The following is an 18,867-nucleotide window of genomic DNA, read 5'->3' as shown; positions in this document are numbered from 1 at the left end:
ATCTCTATCCCATCCAGAATGTTCGCGGCCACTTTGAGGTTATAACTCTAGCTGGAATTTACCGACTGACTCCGTGTGAAATTGAAATCTGTGTACAAAAATGGCTTTATCCGTTCCCAAGGCTCCCGGTGTGTCTCAGATGCTGAAGGATGGCGCCCGGGTGAGTGCAACAAGGAGGAATTACTCTGCGAGGAGTCCGCCGGGCATCGGTTTCATTAAGATTCGGCTAAAAAGAAAACATGCCGTCTCGGGGAGGCGCGTGATTAGTCATCCTCATGGAACTAAGCTCCACATATGAGAGAAAAATGACTAATTTAATGGTTTTACGTTTGTCCTTAGATGTACAGTGGGCTGGAGGAGGCGGTGTTCCGCAACATCAGCGCCTGCAAGGAGTTCGCACAGACCATGCGCTCCGCCTATGGGCCAAATGGCATGAACAAGATGATCATCAATCACATCGAGAAGCAGTTCGTGACCAGCGATGCCGGCACCATCATGCGAGAGCTGGATGTTGAGCATCCGGCCGCCAAGCTGATCGTCATGGCAAGCCAGATGCAAGATGCCGAGGTAGGCGATGGTACCAACTTCGTGGTGGTGCTGGCCGGAGCTCTGTTGGAGTCCGCTGAGGAGCTGCTGCGTCTGGGCATCACCACTGCCGAGATCTCCGATGGCTATGAGAAGGCCTTGGAGAAGGCCCTCGAGATCCTGCCCACTCTGGTGAGCCACAAGATCGAGGACTATCGCAATGTGGAGAAGGTCAAGGAGGTACTCCGCACATCGATTATGTCGAAGCAGTACGGCCAGGAGGACTTCCTCAACGATTTGGTGAGCAAGGCCTGCGTCTCCATCTTGCCGGATGAGGGCACTTTCAACGTGGACAACATTCGCATCTGCAAGATTTTGGGCAGCGGACTGACCAAGTCTGAGGTGGTCCGCGGCATGGTCTTCAAGCGCTTCGTAGAAGGCGATGTGACCTACGCAGAGAAGGCCAAGATCGTGATTTTCTCCTGCCCGGTCGATATCATCCAAACTGAGACCAAGGGCACAGTGCTGATCAAGTCGGCCGACGAGCTGTTGAGCTTCTCCTCCGGCGAAGAGAGCCTGTTGGAGAGCCAGATCAAGGCGATCGCCGACGCAGGTGTGAAGGTGGTTGTGGCCGGCGGCAAGGTTGGCGACATGGCCCTGCATTTCCTCAACAAATACGGCCTGATGGCCGTGCGTCTCAACTCAAAGTTCGACCTGCGTCGCCTGAGCCGCTCCGTGAACGCCACTGTCCTGCCGCGCATCACCACGCCCAGTCAGGAGGAGTTGGGCTACTGCGACAAAGTTTGCATTGAGGAACTGGGAGACACCACAATTGTGGCCTTCAGGTGGGATTTTCATTTAAATTGACCTAGAGAAAAGACAATTATAATTTTTTATTGAATCATTGCAGGAACGAGGGCAAGGACTCGCGCATTGCCACCGTGGTGATCCGTGGAGCTACCGACAACTTCATGGATGACATTGAGCGTGCCCTGGATGACGCTGTTAACAACTTCAAGTGTCTGACCCGGGATGGCCGCTATCTGCCCGGAGCTGGCGCCACCGAGATCGAGTTGGCCACCCAGCTGTCCGCCTATGCTGATACTCTTCCTGGTCTGGACCAGTACGCCGTGCGCAAGTTCGCCAACGCGCTGGAAGTTTTCCCCAAGGCTCTGGCCGAGAACTCTGGCATCAATGGCACGGAAATCGTCAACCAGTTGTATTTGGCCCACAACACCGAGGCCGGAAAGACAATCGGCTTCGACATTGAGGCCGAGAAGGCCAGCACCATCGACACAACGAAGGCTAAGCTCTTCGATCTGTACCAGTCCAAGTTCTGGGGTCTCAAGTACGCCGTGGGCGCGGCCGCAACCATCTTGAAGGTGGACCAGATCATCATGGCCAAGCGCGCCGGAGGTCCCAAGGTGCGACAACCTGCCGGCAGCGATGACGAGAGTTAAGCGGCTCCTCTGTGATTCGTGCTCCCTACTATAACTAGTTTCTCCCGCTCCCACAAAGAGTGCATTGTATTTTCATAAACGAGTCCCATGGAAATTATAAATTTCATTAACAACTCTCACACTCACCCACATACACAGCCATGCACACAGTTTCTTGTATTAATAAACTTAACTTACGAAAACTGAACTGAAACGCATGATCCTTTGGGGGGTCCTTCGAAATAAAACAACGTGGTTTTTCGCACCGAACCCGGTGCCACCGCTAGATAACGAATCTAAGTAAGTTATCGCTTTTTATTTTTGAAATTTAAGCAAACGATTATTCATTTTGTTGAGTACAATATTTCAAATGCTTATTCGCAGATACATTTCAATAATATTTGTGAGGACTCGTCCCCGTTTGCATCGCAAAAGAGTTGTATTAATTTTCGAATAAAATACGATCTCGTTGTCGCTTTTCATTTGAAGTGAATAAAAGGTGTTAAAGTGTATTCGATGAACATGATTGGTTTTGAGTACGTGTGCATCTAATGCCCTTTCTTTCCAAATGCGATTTACCCTCTATGGATAAGTTATAGAAAATGACACATCTGAGGACAAAACCAAGCCATCCGTGCTCCATTGGATGGTTCGGCTGTCCTCGGGCTAATAACTTTGGGGTATAACTAAAAAGTCTGGATGCGAAGTGTCCGTTGGATCGAAAACTGTTCTATGCGGAATGTTTAAGCAGGAACTAGGAGGACTCCCGTAACCGACTGCAGTTTCGATTGATGGGGCGGCGGCTCCCATGAAAGCCTTTCGCAATGGCGGCTTTGGACCACATTTTGCTGTTTGCTCACGACAGCAAACTGGAGCTCAAAACCTTTTATACAGGTTTCCAAAATAGAAAATGCCGTCTGCAAAAACGTGTGATTCTTGCTACTAAGTAAACATTGTCTGAATTTTGCTACTTTAAGAACTAAAATCACCGCCAATTCAAAAACTCTAGTTAAATGCAATTTTGGAAGAACCGATCGAATAAACTATACCTTCCCCATTCCCATCAACACTGAGCTGGCGACTTGGACAGTCCGTCTCAGCGGGACGAGAATCGTAATTTCGGGATGCAACATGTGTGTATGTACGACTGGGTGTGTGCTGATATCATCCGCGTGCTCTCCCTACAGGATAATCATTGCCTCTATCATTCCAATACCGAACAAAGGTGCCCTATGCCATGTTAGTTTGTACAAAAATAACTTGCTTGTGTGGTTACTGTTCTCTCATGCCAATAACACTTTAATTATTTGCGCTCAACACGTTTACATTTATGATTAGAATGGGTGCCTTTGAGGGGGAAGAATCACACATTCTTCTCGACATTTTCGCCAAACTGGAGAAACGGACAGTTTTCGAGTTTCTGAGGACATTTGAATGGTGCTGTTGTTACGAAATGAAATAAGTTATTGGTCTTGCGAAACTTTTTGCTTTCATTGAATTGGATTGGATATCGGCTTGCTACGCCGTAGTGAATTAAAATGGAGAAACTACGCTAAGAGATAAATATTGATTACATTTTGAAGTTATTTGGTTTATATATGCTCTTGTCGCTTACTGCAACGTTCGTTATATACTTTGACTAAGAAAAACTGGATAATAAACGCACTAAATATTGCGATAAGTTCAACTAGCTTGTTGTTGTGGGTAGCATTTCTGCTTCGTGTTAAAGCTTTTGAGTAATTCAATAAGATACATTTGTTGTTTGTGGTGTCGATCCACCCGCTGGTGGTTAATAAGCTTCAAAATACATATATTTTCAATACAACTTGTCCTTCTTACTCTCGCCTCGTTATCTTCTCAATTTTCAACAAATACAACAGATATTTCTCGAAATAAGAAGGCAAAATATAACATATGTATTTCCGTTTCGACTGAGTTTGCGTTTATTGATATAAATTTGTATGTCGGATTAGTTGATAGTTTTGTATATATAGAATTTCGGTTTAGGTAGAGTAGTAGGTGCTATAGTCAGCGCATTAATTGTCGTTATAGTTGGGATATTCGTGTACATTAACTGCGTTACTCATCGGGAAGGAAACAACTCTGATATCTTTGGAACAAATGCTTCGATTTAGATTTAGATATAGACTTAGGTTTGACATTGAGTTTGTGTTTCTGGGTTCGGACATTACTTCTTAACGTGGCTGGTACACATTGATATATCGATTCAAATATATATTTATATATGCCTCGCAATTGGAACTAGAATTGGAATTCAAACTTCTTGTAATGATATTGCTTATGACAATCGTAGCTTTTGTGGCTCTTGCACAACTATATATTGTTCCAGGTGGCGTTGACTGGTACTGGGGTAGTACTCCACACACGTTTGCGTCCTAATCCATCTTGCTAAACTAAAAATAAGCTAAACGTCCGCCGGCGATCTCTGACTCCTCGGCAACGGCGGACCATCCTCACCGCCTCCTTAGAGGACGGTGCACGACGATTTCTCGCGGAAGGGATTCACCTTCTGACTGGTGAACCCGGTGAGCAGGTAGTCCTCCTGCTCGTGCTCCGTGATGTACTTCATCATCTTGGCGCACGACTCCGAGATCGTCTGGCGGTCGATGGCCGCCTCGCGACGCAGCTGCTCCACCACGACGCGCTGCTGCTGCAGGGATGATGACATTACGTCCATGATGGCTGTCTCGGATAGGCCTATGGTTGAAAAGGTTCTCAGTGTTACGGATACTGGGAAATGCAATTACGGGATAGTGGATTTGGGGTGGTGTGCTTGGTTGCTAGTGCTTGTGTGGCTTCGCCGAAGGGCTTGGTCTTTGATCTTTGGCTTTGGCTTATCTTATCGTATGATTCTGGGTATACTGGTTTGGATGGATCTTAATGGCTGGCTGGAAATAACAAGTTGGTTATATGTAGTTTAGATATCTCATTCTTTGTACAGGCTTCCCCATACGGGCACAACATCGAACAGGCGACACAAAGCTATACATATGTGTACATTTTCGCGATTCTAGACAGAGATAGTTGGTAGATTGGTGTAGTTTAGTCAGTGTTTAGTACTAGGCGGGAAGTTAGGATAGCTGGTGAGTCACACTACGCATCATACATATGTGTTATTTTGTGGCACATGTGAAGAGCCGAACGCAGGCATTGGTTTCATCGATCGCATTGCTGATTAACTTTCCAGGCGAACTGGAAGCCTTGACGCGAACAAGTGCAAGGTTATTAACTGACCCCAAGTGGGCGTGGTGGTGTTGGGCGGTGGGGCGCTACTCGTGCCAGCTCATGGAGGACCCGAGTTATGTGCAAAAAACACTGCTCAACTCGTTGGGAACACCCAAAATTAGTTTTATATGCAGAAATAGGGAAGGAGAACACACACACAAACACACGAAGGCGTACTGCGCCGTGTGGTTAGCAGAGGGATTATAGTGGAAAAGTGAAGATTTCGACGGATGCACACACAACACATAACTATATTGGCACACTATTTGTTAATTACCAGCTCCGGCTTAAATGGTTTTTTTTACTCTCGAACTCTACGGGCCAAAATCGAGCAAAGTTGACGAATAAAAGTGGATACACACCCAAACTAGTGATGTGCCGCGCGGCGATAGTTCGGGCGCGTGAGCGCGCCAGCGTGCCATCGCTAATATTCGCGCAGAAAAACATACAATTCGTACCACTTTTCAGTTCCATGCGCTCTGCAAAATGATGGCCAAGGACAAGGGTCTGGCTGTGGCCGGATCGGCGGCCCCCTTGCCGGCCGCCATCGACCACGAGTGGTCCGCCGAGGAGGAGCTGCAGCTGTTCCACGCAATGGAGGGCCTGCGCCCGGTGGGCATCAACAAGCACTTCTACATGTCCTGCATTGTCCAGCGCCTGTCCAAGTCGCTGAACCGTGAAATGCCCAGTGAGCTGATCTGGCGCCACCTGGGCACCATGTACAAGCTGAAGGAACTAGACGATCTGGAGTCGCTGCCCTTTCCCAACGAGGAGCGCGAGTTCAGCCTGCCGGAGCAGGATTACGGAACGCTACAGACCAAAAAGACGGTGGAGGTGCATGCCAACGAGGAGGCTGCAGAGGCACAGTCGGCGCCTCCAACAGCAGAGACCAATGGCAAAGGTAGTTCGTTAGTTACCATCAGGGTTCACTTGTAACTATGCTTGTTTTACAGCTCCACCTGCAACCAAAGCGCCGGTACCGGCGAATTCCGCCAAGGACGGCGACAAGAAGCCCGTCGCCAAGCTCCAGGACCAGCTGCCCAAGCGTCCGGCCAAGCGCACACGCGGCTCCATGTCCAACGAGTCCATCAGCCCCTCCACCACGCCGCCGCCGGTGCTGAGCAACAAGCGCCGTCGCATATAGGTGGCCCCCGCCCGAAACTGACGATTGTTGATCCGTTTTAGCTCACTAGTTTTACTGTACTCTAATAAAAGGATTTATTCTTCGAAATCGTTGTCCTCCTCGTTGGAGCCGTTCCCGTTCTCCTGCGCCAGAACTTCGGTGGCTTGCATGTTTTCCAGGAGCGATTTGAGAAGGCGTCGGTTGAGATGATCGGTCTGCGTCAGTTCCCGGACTGCCTGGGGCGGGGCATTCTCGTCTGCCGGTGCAGGGCTGTTCCCAGCTGGAGTCGGAGTCTCGGCCATGGCTTTGATGTGCTTCAAAACAGGCATTTTTCCCCCGAGAAATATCAGCTTTTGCTATGACACACAGCCCGCAGGGTGACTCGTGCACTTGGAAACTTGGCTAAGTGTAGGGTCCACTCGATAAAGTATCGATAAGTTGGCGTTTTACGTCAGCCCTAGTTCCACCCCTAAGTCGATCGAGTTCCAATTGGACAGATTCTCCCGCTCGAATTTAATTTAATCGGCAAATATAAACAAATACGCTCCAAATGTTTGTGCCCGAAACGGAGGATATGCTGCCCAGACTAGCGCCCAGGCCGAGTGCAGCAGTGCCCATGGGGCACACCAATGAGATTATAGGGCCCACCGTGCCGGAGGTGTCCATATTGTTTGGCCAGCCGCCGCAGGATCCGCAGATGCAGCCGCAGCAGCCACATCAGGATCATAAGGAGTCATCTCCTCGTGCTGCACCCACCTTCGCGTCCTGGAAGAAGCAAATGCTGCCCAGGGTCAACTTTTCGCCCATTTTGGCCACGGAACTGGGCCCACGCACCGCTCCCAGCAGCAATAGTCCGTGCTCCTCGAAGGAGTACCTAGTAATGCCCCGGGATCGCAACTATGCAAGCGACGCGCAGCAGACTACCAATCATGTGAACTGCAATGCTGGTGGCTATAATGCCGAGCCCAAGCAACAGGCATATCAATCTAGGCGCTTGTCCAGCTCCTCCAACACGGATGTCCTTACCATCTGTGCTGGCACACAGACCGATCCCTACAACCCATCTCCTCCGCGAAAATCGCTGCCCCAGGTTGTCTACTCCGACATCGACGTCAGCAACCTGGCCAATAAGAGTGACCTGGCGTCCCTGGTCTCCCTTGTGGAGTCCATGCGCCATGAGCAGCAACAGCTTCGGAATCTCTGCGAGATGATTTTGGAGCAACAGCAGCGAGCGAAACCCGAAGGCATCTCAAAAGCCAGCAGTACCACTGCCACCCAGTGCGATATTCTTACCACCAATCAAGGTGGGTACGTTGAATCTGTATGAAAAGAATCCAATAAAAAATCTTTATTAGCAGGTAGACGCTTGTCTCCCATAATGCAGGATTTCATAGCCGAGGAGGACGAACCACTGCCCGCGCCACAAGCACGAGTGATTCCGCAGTTTCCGTCTCCTCGACCACATCCGCCGATGGCCCAATCTACGGGCTATCGGGCCAATACGCCTCAGGGGAAGCGGATCCCCCAACTGGCCAAGCCCAACACCGAGAAGAGCCTGGTGATGAACGAACTGGCGCTTAAGTACTTGCGCCAGCCCGTGGACGAGCTGATGAAGGATATGCGCCTGGGGGCCTCGCCCAAGTCCCCTAATCCGGAGCCACTGCGTCAGATCGACAACATCGGCCACGCGCAAAGTCCCAACGACATATCCAATGCGTCGTACAAGTATCTCAAAAAATACCGCCTGCTGCCCGAGGAGCAACTGGAGCCGGTGTGTCCACAATCTCCCATGGCGGCGACCGCCTCTTCGCCACATATTCAACTGGACTTGGAGAATATCAGGAACCAGCCGAAGCTGTTGTGAAAGCATGTACAATGTTCGTTTTGTTATTTATGCATATGTCTATTTGCGATTTAAATGGAAATATATTTCAATACACGGAATAACGTTGACACTCATCTGGCGATCCCAGCCAAAACTAACGCAGAGAACCGCACTTTGTATACAAAACAAAAAAGACATCGATATCTGAAGACACAATAAGAATATGCGTTTAGTGAGCGTGGCTGCGATCAGGCGACGGCGCTCTAGCGGAGAACCAACTGCAGCTCGGATGCGGATTGCAGCAGGACCTTCAGTCCCTGCATGAAGCCCGCGCACTGCGCAAAGTCCGTTCCGAAGGCGATTTGCGTGTGGATTTCCAGGGCATTGGCATAGTCGGATATTTGAATGTACTGAACTATTTGATTCAGATATTGCACCGTGGTGGGAGTGAGCTGGAATTAAAGTAAGTGCCATTAGCGAATTGCAATTGAATGGCGATCTAAGGCAGCAGCTCTCACCTTTCCATCTCTCAGGCAGTCGTAGAGATTTTCGAGCCTCTTGACAACATCGACAAACTTTCGTTTTGTGCGCTTAAAGTTAAAACAGATATAGAATAAAGTTAGCTCTCTTTATGGATCATTTATTAATACACTTACCGGATCATTGGTCGCGCCCAGGCAGCGGTTCTTCAGCTCCTCCAGCACAGTCTGCAAGTAGATGTACTCCTCGGGCAGTGGTGGCTTCTCCTTGGGCGGCGCCGGTTGGCGCTGTTGCTGGATGGGCGCTGGCTGCTCGGTGTAGCCAATGGTTTGCTGTTGTCCCTGCCAGTTCTGCTGCTGAAGTCCTCCCTGGCTCGGAATCCCAGAGGCTGGCTGCTGAGGCTGGAGATATGATTGCTGATGCTGCTGCTGCTGGGGATTGTTGTTGAAGGCAGCCGGGTTGTAGTACGTATTGGGCACTCCTCCAGGTGGTACTGCGTGCTGTAGAAAGTAAACACATTTTTGATCTACTTCTTGAGCCATAATCCGCTTTAAAATCCCACCTGATATTGAGAGGGGTCCACATAACCGTTCTGGTTTTGATTCGGGTCGACTGGGAACAGGGGATGGAAGATTGCAGCACTTGGCTCAACCACCGGCTTTGGCTTAGGCTGATAGAGAAGCAAACAATTAGAATAAAGCCTATGACATTTTGTAAGACAGTACTTACCGCTCGCGAAGATTTCAGTGCAGGAGGATCGTTCCAGCCGGGTGGTGGTGTGGGATTGCGTTGCACATTCTGGATAACTGGTGGCGCAGCTGGCGGTTGCATTGTCTCGATGGGATTCACGCCGGGCACGAACTGATTCTGCTGAGCTGGCATGAAAGGCGAAGGGTTGTAAGGTTGGGCAGCCGCAATCGGATTCGTGTTGAATGCGTTGCTGTTGTACGTTGGCACGCTAGCTGGCTGGGGTGCGGGACCAGGCACTCCTCCGCCGCCGAATGGAACCGCTGATGGAACGGGGGCCGGCACTGGATTGTACGGCATGCCGTAGGAACTGGTTGGAGCTGCTACAGATGGGTCCAAAACGTATTTGGAGCGGCCAGAAAGACCCGATCCGCCGGAGGATGATGCGCCTCCTGCTGGCGGCGGACCACCTGAAGAGCTGGCGTTGCTGAGTGGGCGCGGTGGTTGGGCTAGGGGCTCTGGCTTTACAGGCTGCGGATTAAATATCTGCGGCGGAGCCTGAGGCTGCTGGGCTCCTGGGTAGCTTGTTTGTAGTGGAGGCACTTGCGTGGGCCAGCTGGGCTGTGCATACTGATTGGGCGGCTGGCCGTAGGGAATGGGAGCCGAAGGCTGTGGCTGCGAGAACGATCCCCGACCGCGCGTCTGTTGGTAGCCGTGTGGCGCAGCAGCAACTGGTGCCTGTGGCTGGGTGTAGTCCAGGTTGACAGCGTTGTTTATCCGGTCTCGCAGGCTCTGCAGAACATCGCTTTCGCTGGCAGCTCCTCCGCCCAAGGTGGTAATGTACTGCAGGGCTGCAGTCAGAGCACCCTGCGACGCAAGAAGACCGCCGTACTCAGTCAGAAAGCCGGCAAAGCGACCAGCCAAGTCCACGGATATGCCTTGCTGCTCCAACGACTTGCACATCAGCATCACCATCTCAGCCAAGTCCTGCAGCTCTGTGGTGTTGGGCTTGTAGCCGGGGTTCTGCTGCTCCAGCCGCTTTAACTGGTACCACGCGGTGACCAGTTTGTCGATGCTGCCGGCGCAAATGTAGCAGAGCATGGCGTTGCGCGTAAACTCGGCGCTTGAGGCGCACTCACTCAAGAGGCGATCGCCCAGTCGCTCGCAGATGTCCACCACCTTGCGCTCGCTGTGCTTGAGCGCGGCCACCAGGGCCTCCTTCCACGAGTCCACAGTGCATCTGTTGACGAAGTCCAGCCAGTCGCGGGATACCAATGCGGAGATCACGTGCGATAGCTCGTTCTTCTGCTGCAGCAGGTAGCGCGTTTGCGTGCGGTTCAGAGTCTCAATGCCAGCCGTTGAGGCGATAATCAGGGCTTCGGGAATGCGCTGCGCCTCCAGACAGAGCTCCACGGCAGCGTCCACATTGCCAGTGAGTATTGCCTCGGCAATCAGGCTATCCGAGTCTGCAAAGTGTAGAAATTCGATCATTTAACAAGTGGTGGTTACTAGCTGGCCAAGTTAGAACTAGTTGGCCCAAAAGAAAAGCTTTTAGGTTATTAATGTTTAGATAAAAAGTTACCAAACTAAGTGAGTATATGTATTACTTACGATCTCCGCTGGGAACCTTGAATTGCGGCCTCGGAGGAGTGGCGAAGTCGTTGTGATTTTGTGAGTCGATTGCATTGCCATCAAACTTGTTATCTTGCGTCTGCTGGGTAAGAAATAACATTCGTATAAGAATACACCTCAAATTGTGCCCAGAAAAAGCAACTTTGAGTTTGTTGGCCTCGATTAAGAGCCTGGCATGTAAGCTCTTACCGAATTATCGGTGCTATAGTTTGTACTCTGATCACACTCGACCTCGGAAGAGTCGCTCTACGGCAATGGCATAGCATGAGTTATGTTATCGGATAGAAATATACAGAGCAAGATGAGCATACGTGGAAGATCGAAAGTGTGCGCAATGCTGCTTGTTTTTCTTTTTCGACTGATAAGACAATGTCTAATGAGCACTTACATGGGTCAGTGTCGAGATGCGGGTCGTCAGAGTATCCACATCCGAATGCGAGTTGCCATCCGTTTCCTTGATAAACTTGTTGAACTTGCTATCGATGTCGTCTTTGTTGTAGCCTTAAAAGTAATACAAAATCTTAGCTCATGTGGCTGCGTACGCATCGAGTGGACCTACCCAAAAGGTTCAGCATTTCCTCCTTGGGATTAAGCTCGAAGTTCGCCTTGATAAAGTACCAGATGTAGCGGCCATGCTGATCCGGTGTCGCGTCTGCTCGCTGCCGACAGTAATCCGAATAGTTGGCATCGACCAGAGAGCGTTCCAAGGCATTGGCCCGGTCCACAAGGGCGGATTCGGTGGTTAGCTGTTGGACCTTGACCGTTTTCGAGGTTCCATTGAAGCTGACCAACTTGCCACCGAACTAAAAACGGAAAAATTGATTTTTAAATAGTGTTATCAACTTGTGGACGCTAGCTAACTCACTCCAAAGGCAACGCCACAGGGCCGCTTCATCCATTTGGGAGCGTGTGCCAGGTCATGGTAAACCACTTGCGTGGCCTGCTGTGGAATTGGCTCCTGGGCAAACTGATCCATGCCCGGAAACGAGTCCGCAATCTTGTTGGCGGTTTGCACAAGGTGGTGAGTGCCTCCATGTAGAGAGTATATGGAAACTGCTCCCTCCAAGCTGGCGCTAGCTATCAGAGCCGGATTTCGTGGGCAAAACTGCACATCGGAGTACCAGGAGGCAGTGGTGGCAACCTCAGATAGGATTTCTCCCTCAGGAATCTTCGTATTGGGGTTCCAGCAATAGATGCGGTTGTCTTTGCCACACGAAACCATCAGATCGTTGTCCTGCAGGCACCACGACATTCCCAGCACTCCGCGCTCATGAATCTGGTATGTTTTGGCTGGAGCCGTGGCATATCGCAGATCCCACAGCTGCACCACTGGCGCCTGGTCGTCCTCGGAAGCCAGCCACACCTGCGTCGCCGCCTCCGGATGCCACTCGATAGCGTGCCACCTCACTCGCGACTGCGAGTCGGAGAGCTTGATGATCTGCTGACTCTTACGCAGATCCCAGATCACGCAGCGCGTGCTGAACACGGAGGCCAGAATGTGCTGCACCTGCCGGTTCCACGCTACGTTCTTTACGTCCTCCAGTGGTTGTGTCTTGGCGCCGGGACTCATGCTTGTTTCCGGGTTGTTGAGGTCCCAGATTAAGATTTCCGATTCGGAGGCGCATGAGGCCAGCAGGTTGTTCTGGAAGGGATTGAAGTCCAACCCGCTAACGGCGCCTGTGTGCTTGTCCTGGCGCTTCAGAAGCGGCTCTTCCTTGCCGGCAAGCAGCTTGTCGGCTGAGTATATGTTGATCTGACCCGCCTCGCAGCCACCCACAATCAGGCCACTGGGGTGTGGTCCCACTGGGCTCCAGATGAGTTTTTGGAACCTGCGGGAGGAAAAGCCGGTTTTGTGAACGACTCTTGATCCACAAATTGAAATCCAAAACTCACTTGTACTGGCTGGAAACGCTGGCCCTCAGCTCCAGATCGTATGTGGCATCGCTGAAGTTCGGGGAGTACAACTCCAGAGTGGAATTGGCATTGGAATCGAATTGTTGGGCGGCGGTGCCGGCGGCCAGGAGAATCTGCTGCTGCTGCGCCGGCGACCAGGCGATGTTCACCGTCTTTTGCAGTTCCTTGATCTTCATCTTGCAATGTCCCTTCGTGCTGCTCGTGCAAATAAAGCGAAAAAACACAAATATTATGAGGGGTACAAGTTTAGAACGAAATTGTGTCACGTCCAATTGGAGTAAGCCCCGTCATCACTTTTTCCCATTGATTTCGCCATTGCAGATGTCGCCCAGTACTGTCCGCCGGGCTTTAAGTATGTTTAATTATGCTAATTGCGCAACTTACACACAATTGTGAATGCAATTTGTATTCGCTTGCGCTGCAACGAGACTTTTTGATCTTGAATTTAACTGGAATCGTTAATATTTTTAAGAACCGTAGGAGCGGCCAGTGTGACCGTGCTCTGAGCCAACGTAATATACCATTGGGCACGCACTTAAATACCAAATGCGTGCTGGCCGAATATACTTTGCGTTTAACGGTGTGCAATTTGAATATTCCATTTAAATGTGCAATTTTAAAAATAGTTTTTATCAGTTTCATACATTATTAAAAATAACAATCGAAATTATTTAAAGATTTTTCGCATCGCATTTTATATTAGTAAGCTTGCTTCGGCACTTTTAATATTATTATTTAAAATGTGCTCATTTAAAATTCCAGATCACGTTGCATTTATTTTTTTGAAAAGGACTCCAATTTAGATCTTTTTATTATAGGTATCTTTCATAAATATAAGCTATGATTATTTAATACGCATGGTATGCATCCACTCATTTGGCAGACGAAATCGCCGCCACACGCTGCTCCACCTTGGCCACCTTGGTGTTGATAGTCTCCAGATTCTGGGCGAAAGTCTCCTGTACGGAATGTAGCAGCTCCTTGTTGTTCACCAGGCTAGTGGTGATGGTACCCTGCTTCTGCTCAATCTCTGCGATGATCTTGGCGAAATTGTTTGCTGCAGACCAAGTTGATTAGTTACAGAAACAAGCACAATGTTAAATAGATTTGCTTACCATATTTATGGAGGGCTTCGAGGGCTTGCATGCGTTCGATGACGTGCGGCAATATTTCCACCACGGGCTCCGTGCGCTTGGCGATATCGTACAGTTCCGTGATCTTCTGATCTCGTTTGGCGTCCTGGGCACTGCCGCTGGACTTCTCGGCGATAGCATCCATCTTGCCGGCCAGCGAGGTCAGGCGCTGCTCGATGGTATCCAGTTTATCGGGCTGTATCAGGGCCGCCTTGGTGCTGAGATGACGCACGGCCTCTAGTACATTGGTGGTGTTGGTGGCGGCGGTAAGGCGGCTCAACTTGTCCGGATGCGCGCCCACCACCTTTTCCAGCTGCGAGAGTCGCTGCTCTAGACTGGCCACGCGGGCCGTGGCCGCCAGATCGGTGCCAGGCGTGGGTATGGCCGTGAGAACGCCGGACTGCTTGAACTCCTCCACCTGGCTAATGAGTGCTTTCACCTGCTTACTGCCAGGCGTCTGCTCCTTGCCCAGCACCTGCTCCAGCTTTAGCGACTCAAGCACCTTTCGGGCCGTGCTGATAACCGTGGCCACCGCATCGTACGACTGCTTCTCCTCGTCGGCTACCTTGCGGTCCACCTGCAAGGCGGCCACCTCGTTCAGCAGCTCGTTCATCTCGATCTGCAGGCGCTGGCACTTCTGCACCGGCGTCTCCTTCTCGCCCTGGCCGACCAGCTCGTAGTCGCTGGAGCCGCGGGTATCGTATCCTCGGCACATGCGGCGTCCAATGCGATCGGTGAAGTCCACACTCCCCTCGACCGTTGCTCCGCTGAAGCGCTTGTGAGCGACGCTCGGCGAGATGTGCAGTCGCTCGATGGCTTCGTTCTCCGGCTCCTCTTCGTAGTAGTCGGATGTATCGAGCTCCGGGTCATCGGGAGTTTCGTACACGTCCGGCTGGTCATAAGCCTAAAAACATAAAGTACATACATAAATGGGCAAAAACGAAAGCTCAAACGTCACTGCCATGGTGCGGAGTTCCGACTTACTATTCCCGGTAGGTTCTGGAACTTGGGATCGGCCATTATTGTGGGCACGTCGACGGCAGTGTCCGGAATCCTTTGGCAGCGAAATAATTATAAACCTTGCAAAAATCCTTTTTTACAACAATCAATTCAATCTGATGTCATAAAAAAAGTTACCGTGCGCGGATACCACACAAATGCCACATGTCGCTTTCAATGGTATATTTATAAACAGAGGTATTTAACAAAAGTTAATTTAAAAAAGTCAGTTATTATTTGTAACGGTTAATAAGCTAAGAAGAGTATTGCAAAATATATTTTTTGATTACAATAAAATTCGAATTGTTAATAAGGTGTACTTACTCATTGTACCTTGTTTTTTTGGATTCAAAGATGCAAACATTTTAAAAAAAAGCATTTTATGCTAATGGAATCTATTTTGAGTTTAGGGAAAACGACATACATTTAAAATCGTTCATAAGCAATTGGTAAATAATTCAATAATCGACTTCCAATTGGGAAATCAATGAAGGTACATTTTTCTTCTGGTATTTTATAGACCATCTAGGATAGCAAATAGGTACGGTCCTACTGTACCTAGCACAGGTACTAAGTTAGTCAACACTGTAGTTTTTGGGTAGTTTGCGGGCGAAGTGAGTGGGCGGTGGGAGCTGCTAGTTGGTTGTGCTAAACTTAACATTTTGCATCCGAAAACAATAGAGTAATGTCTGGCTTAGAGTACGGGTTGCATAGATACGATGATCTGCCGCTGGAGGTGAGCATATAATGTGAACGGACCGCCGCGGTCCCGTGACCAATCCATCATTTCGAGCGTATCTATATCTGCATATCCATATACCTGTTAGGGCAGTCAGCTGATTTTGTTTTTTTTTGTTTCACCCCCAGATTGTTTTGAAGATTTTCAGCTATCTGGGCTACTCGGACCTACAAGCGGCAGGATCCACCTGCCAGCGATGGCATGCGGCGCTGGATCAGACGGAGTTTAACCAGCGCACGCGAGTCTGCTTCTCCAAGGTGGTGCTCTCGGATCAATTGAGTCCTGGAGTGGATCTGATGCGCTGCGAGCGGCGTTTCCAGCACTTCCTGTTCGAGGACGTGACGCTGGGACAAGTGAAGGAATTGATGCGCTTCATGGGCAGGACCGCTCGGTCCCTGGCTCTGGACAATGTGGATTTGAACGACAAACAGTTCTACGGCATGCTGGGCGTGCTGCCCCATCTCCACTCGCTGTCGCTGAAGCGCTGTCTGCCGCTGTTCATGTCCGGCTCTTTCCTGGACTCATACAACAACTCCTGTCCTGACCTAAACGACCTGGCAAGCAATCTGGCCGGCATCAAGGAACTGACGCTGTGCGAGAACCAGTACCTCACGGATGCCATTCTAATGCGTCTCACATCGTTTATGCCCAGTCTGGAAGCGATCAACATGTCCGGCTGTCATATAGCCTTTCACAATGCTATTCATCGCAGATTTTACCCAGCCACCAGCTCCTCGGATCACGTTTTGCCCAGCGAGTCTGTGCTCACGTTCAAGTTCATCCTCACCATTCTGAACCTGCAGCGACGTTCGTTGCGCGTGTTGAACTTTAGCCACACCCTGATTGGCCAGGCTTTGTTGGCCCTCTGCGACCTCAATCTCCAGCTGCAGCGCCTCTATTTGGCCGGATGCAGACAGCTTAACTGCACCACAATCCGGAATTTTCTAGCCACACAGCCCCAGTTGTGTGCGCTTGATTTGTCGGCAACAATGTGTGTTAACGATGAGAATCTGGCCGCCTTGGTACAAACTAATCCGCAGCTGGAGCACTTGAAGGTGAACGGCTGCCTGAGCATTACAAATGCTGGTGCCATCCACTTGGCCAAGCTGAAGCGTCTCAAAAGTCTGGACATCTCAAACTGCGACAACTTGACAAGCAGCGGCATCATTGAAGGCATTGCTAGCGAGGAGAATCCAGTAATACAGGAGCTGAACGTGTCATACCTTCAGATCTGCGAGGAATGCATCAAGGCAATTGCCAGTAACTTACGATGTCTGCGATCACTGCACTTGAATCACTGCGTCAATGGAGCCACCGATGAGGCTATCCAGTCGGTCATCGGCCAGCTGCGATGGCTGCGCGAGCTCTCTTTAGAGCACTGCAGTGGGGTAAGACTAAATGTTGCGATAAACATAAGTTCTCCCTTGTAATTTGGTTTTATTTACATATAGCTAACCGATGCAGCACTCACAGGTATAAACATATCCAAGCTGGAAATGAGTCGCAAGCAGTCGGGTTCGCAGGTGTCGTCGATGGACAACTTCTACCCGCCGTACTCGAACACGCTGGCGGAACGAGACAGCCTGGCGGGTTCCCTGCAATCCATTAAGATATCGCTCAGGAGCAAGGCCGAGGATGAGATTGTTCGGGATGCCCGTCGAAAGCAGGCCATGCTGGCCGCCTACGAAATGAACCTGATACGAGAGGATGATTTCGAGGGACACAACATTCAGCAGTTGCGGGGACTGCGATCGCTAAACTTGCGCGGCTGCAATAAGATCAGTGATGTATCCTTGAAATATGGGCTGAAGCACATCGAGCTGACGCGGCTGATGCTCTCGAACTGCCAGCAGATTTCGCTGCTGGGCATGGAGGCAATGGCCAGCAGTTGTCCATCGATTGAGGAGCTCGACCTATCCGACTGCTACAACATTACGGACAAGACCATCCAGGTGGTAACGGCTAAGTTGCCCCGCCTGAAGGCTCTGCACATCAGCGGTTGCAGCCAGTTGACGGAGCACACGCTGGACGCCATTATCACCAACTGCAGCTGCCTGCAGACGCTGTCAATCTATCGATGTCGGAGCATGTACCAAGACTTGGAGGAGAGACTGTCTGGCGTGAAGACGTTGCGCAACCTGAACATGGACAATCTGACAAGCATTGACAACGCCGAGTTTTTCCGCCTGAAAAAGCGACTCGATTACTGATACTTTGCCGCAATCTTCATTGTCTTGATGTTGTACTACTTTCAGCTGTACAACTTCCGCTAGTCAATCGCCCCAGCCGTCGGAACAACCCACATATATTTATTTTTATCTATCGGCCCCCAGCAGCTGGGCTATAGTTGTGAAAGCTTTAGTCAAATATACATACATATACATATATACGCAGACATTGTTGTATTTGCATATATGTACACTTAAATTTACACTAACCGCGCACGTTAGATTAGCAAAATTACAAGTCTCGATTGTAATGCAATTAAATTTTCGTACGTAACGTTTGTCCGCATTCAACTGTGATTTTTTGTAAGGTACGAATCTTATGATAAGTGCACACGATTGTAAATTATGTGATCGGTTGCCTAAATTAAAGTTGTTTTTTATTGTTGAGTATTTAACTTGATTTAATTCGTTAGTAAATAGTTGAAAATTTGTTAATTCAGTTTAAGCGAAAAACCAAAAAATGAAGTTTTTGAAAACACATTGTGGTAATTGTAATTGCATACTTTACAACAAGTCACTGTCACTTCTTATAAGCTTTATACGATAAAATCGTTAATGAGACAACTGAACTTGAATGGTTAATGTATTTGTAAATAAAACGTTAAAAAATAACTAAGTAACTTAATGAGTGTCTAGTAAATTTATATTTGAAGAACAATATTCGATGTAGAAACTAAATAGATGTTAATCAAATGACTGTTTTTACATTATGGAAAGGTATTCCGAAAATTTACAAGCTTTTGCTCTCTTCTTGTAAATAATTCGACTAACCAACTTTGATATGTTCGAAAGTAATTAAATATTTACCCAAACAAAATTTGTTCTTCTTGACGATCTAAACGGGAATAAATAAAATATCGAAGACCAAAGGTTCGTTCAAAATGAATAGATTTATTT

The 18,867-nt window shown here is 49.4% G+C and overlaps 8 protein-coding genes across 13 annotated transcripts; 4 read left to right on the top strand and 4 right to left on the bottom strand.

The window, feature by feature from the left end:
• The first annotated feature begins 18 nt into the window (after positions 1-18).
• On the top strand, positions 19-2,058 carry LOC117137397 (T-complex protein 1 subunit theta). The gene is made up of 3 exons (XM_033298818.1): positions 19-160; positions 340-1,370; positions 1,436-2,058. Exons 1-3 carry the CDS (start codon positions 101-103, stop codon positions 1,983-1,985), a joined length of 1,641 nt encoding a protein of 546 aa, XP_033154709.1. The 5' UTR covers positions 19-100; the 3' UTR covers positions 1,986-2,058.
• Positions 2,059-3,725: 1,667 nt separating this feature from the next.
• Positions 3,726-5,575, bottom strand: LOC117137405 (guanine nucleotide-binding protein subunit gamma-1). 2 transcript variants are annotated; one of them, XM_033298829.1, is made up of 2 exons: positions 5,488-5,575; positions 3,726-4,873 (listed from the first exon to the last, which is right to left on the bottom strand). In XM_033298829.1, the coding sequence occupies exon 2, from the start codon at positions 4,660-4,662 to the stop codon at positions 4,450-4,452; it is 213 nt and encodes a 70-aa protein (XP_033154720.1). In that variant the 5' UTR covers positions 4,663-4,873; positions 5,488-5,575; the 3' UTR covers positions 3,726-4,449. The 2 variants fall into 2 exon arrangements, with proteins under 2 accessions (XP_033154720.1, XP_033154719.1); XM_033298828.1 differs by having other exon boundaries at positions 3,726-4,682.
• Positions 5,576-5,621: 46 nt separating this feature from the next.
• On the top strand, positions 5,622-6,441 carry LOC117137403 (MRG/MORF4L-binding protein). The gene is made up of 2 exons (XM_033298826.1): positions 5,622-6,111; positions 6,164-6,441. The coding sequence occupies exons 1-2, from the start codon at positions 5,697-5,699 to the stop codon at positions 6,352-6,354; spliced, it is 606 nt and encodes a 201-aa protein (XP_033154717.1). The 5' UTR covers positions 5,622-5,696; the 3' UTR covers positions 6,355-6,441.
• LOC117137404 lies at positions 6,386-6,736 on the bottom strand. The gene has a single exon (XM_033298827.1). It carries the CDS (start codon positions 6,660-6,662, stop codon positions 6,429-6,431), a length of 234 nt encoding a protein of 77 aa, XP_033154718.1. The 5' UTR covers positions 6,663-6,736; the 3' UTR covers positions 6,386-6,428.
• Positions 6,737-6,795: 59 nt separating this feature from the next.
• LOC117137399 lies at positions 6,796-8,223 on the top strand. 2 transcript variants are annotated; one of them, XM_033298821.1, is made up of 2 exons: positions 6,796-7,637; positions 7,692-8,223. In XM_033298821.1, exons 1-2 carry the CDS (start codon positions 6,884-6,886, stop codon positions 8,195-8,197), a joined length of 1,260 nt encoding a protein of 419 aa, XP_033154712.1. In that variant the 5' UTR covers positions 6,796-6,883; the 3' UTR covers positions 8,198-8,223. The 2 variants fall into 2 exon arrangements, with proteins under 2 accessions (XP_033154712.1, XP_033154711.1); XM_033298820.1 differs by having other exon boundaries at positions 7,689-8,223.
• LOC117137390 (protein transport protein Sec31A) lies at positions 8,216-13,377 on the bottom strand. Of its 4 annotated transcripts, none has more exons than XM_033298806.1 (12): positions 13,256-13,377; positions 12,851-13,066; positions 11,823-12,786; positions 11,517-11,760; positions 11,346-11,458; positions 11,147-11,203; positions 10,937-11,039; positions 9,368-10,791; positions 9,201-9,308; positions 8,815-9,138; positions 8,677-8,748; positions 8,216-8,610 (listed from the first exon to the last, which is right to left on the bottom strand). In XM_033298806.1, exons 2-12 carry the CDS (start codon positions 13,045-13,047, stop codon positions 8,422-8,424), a joined length of 3,795 nt encoding a protein of 1,264 aa, XP_033154697.1. In that variant the 5' UTR covers positions 13,048-13,066; positions 13,256-13,377; the 3' UTR covers positions 8,216-8,421. The 4 variants fall into 4 exon arrangements, with proteins under 4 accessions (XP_033154697.1, XP_033154698.1, XP_033154699.1 ...); XM_033298807.1 differs by having other exon boundaries at positions 10,937-11,036; XM_033298808.1 differs by lacking the exon at positions 11,147-11,203.
• A 267-nt stretch (positions 13,378-13,644) lies between these two features.
• On the bottom strand, positions 13,645-15,149 carry LOC117137510 (dynactin subunit 2). Its single transcript, XM_033298991.1, has 3 exons — positions 14,989-15,149; positions 13,987-14,908; positions 13,645-13,928 (listed from the first exon to the last, which is right to left on the bottom strand). Exons 1-3 carry the CDS (start codon positions 15,022-15,024, stop codon positions 13,744-13,746), a joined length of 1,143 nt encoding a protein of 380 aa, XP_033154882.1. The 5' UTR covers positions 15,025-15,149; the 3' UTR covers positions 13,645-13,743.
• A 442-nt stretch (positions 15,150-15,591) lies between these two features.
• On the top strand, positions 15,592-18,856 carry LOC117138544 (F-box/LRR-repeat protein 2). Its single transcript, XM_033300702.1, has 3 exons — positions 15,592-15,739; positions 15,871-17,130; positions 17,194-18,856. The coding sequence occupies exons 1-3, from the start codon at positions 15,689-15,691 to the stop codon at positions 17,950-17,952; spliced, it is 2,070 nt and encodes a 689-aa protein (XP_033156593.1). The 5' UTR covers positions 15,592-15,688; the 3' UTR covers positions 17,953-18,856.
• The last annotated feature ends 11 nt before the right edge of the window (positions 18,857-18,867 follow it).

The sequence above is a fragment of the Drosophila mauritiana genome, chromosome 2R (genome assembly GCF_004382145.1).
Source record: "Drosophila mauritiana strain mau12 chromosome 2R, ASM438214v1, whole genome shotgun sequence".
Lineage (NCBI taxonomy): Eukaryota > Metazoa > Arthropoda > Insecta > Diptera > Drosophilidae > Drosophila > Drosophila mauritiana.
Note: the sequence above shows the minus strand (reverse complement) of the source record. Positions and strands in the feature narration are given on the sequence as shown.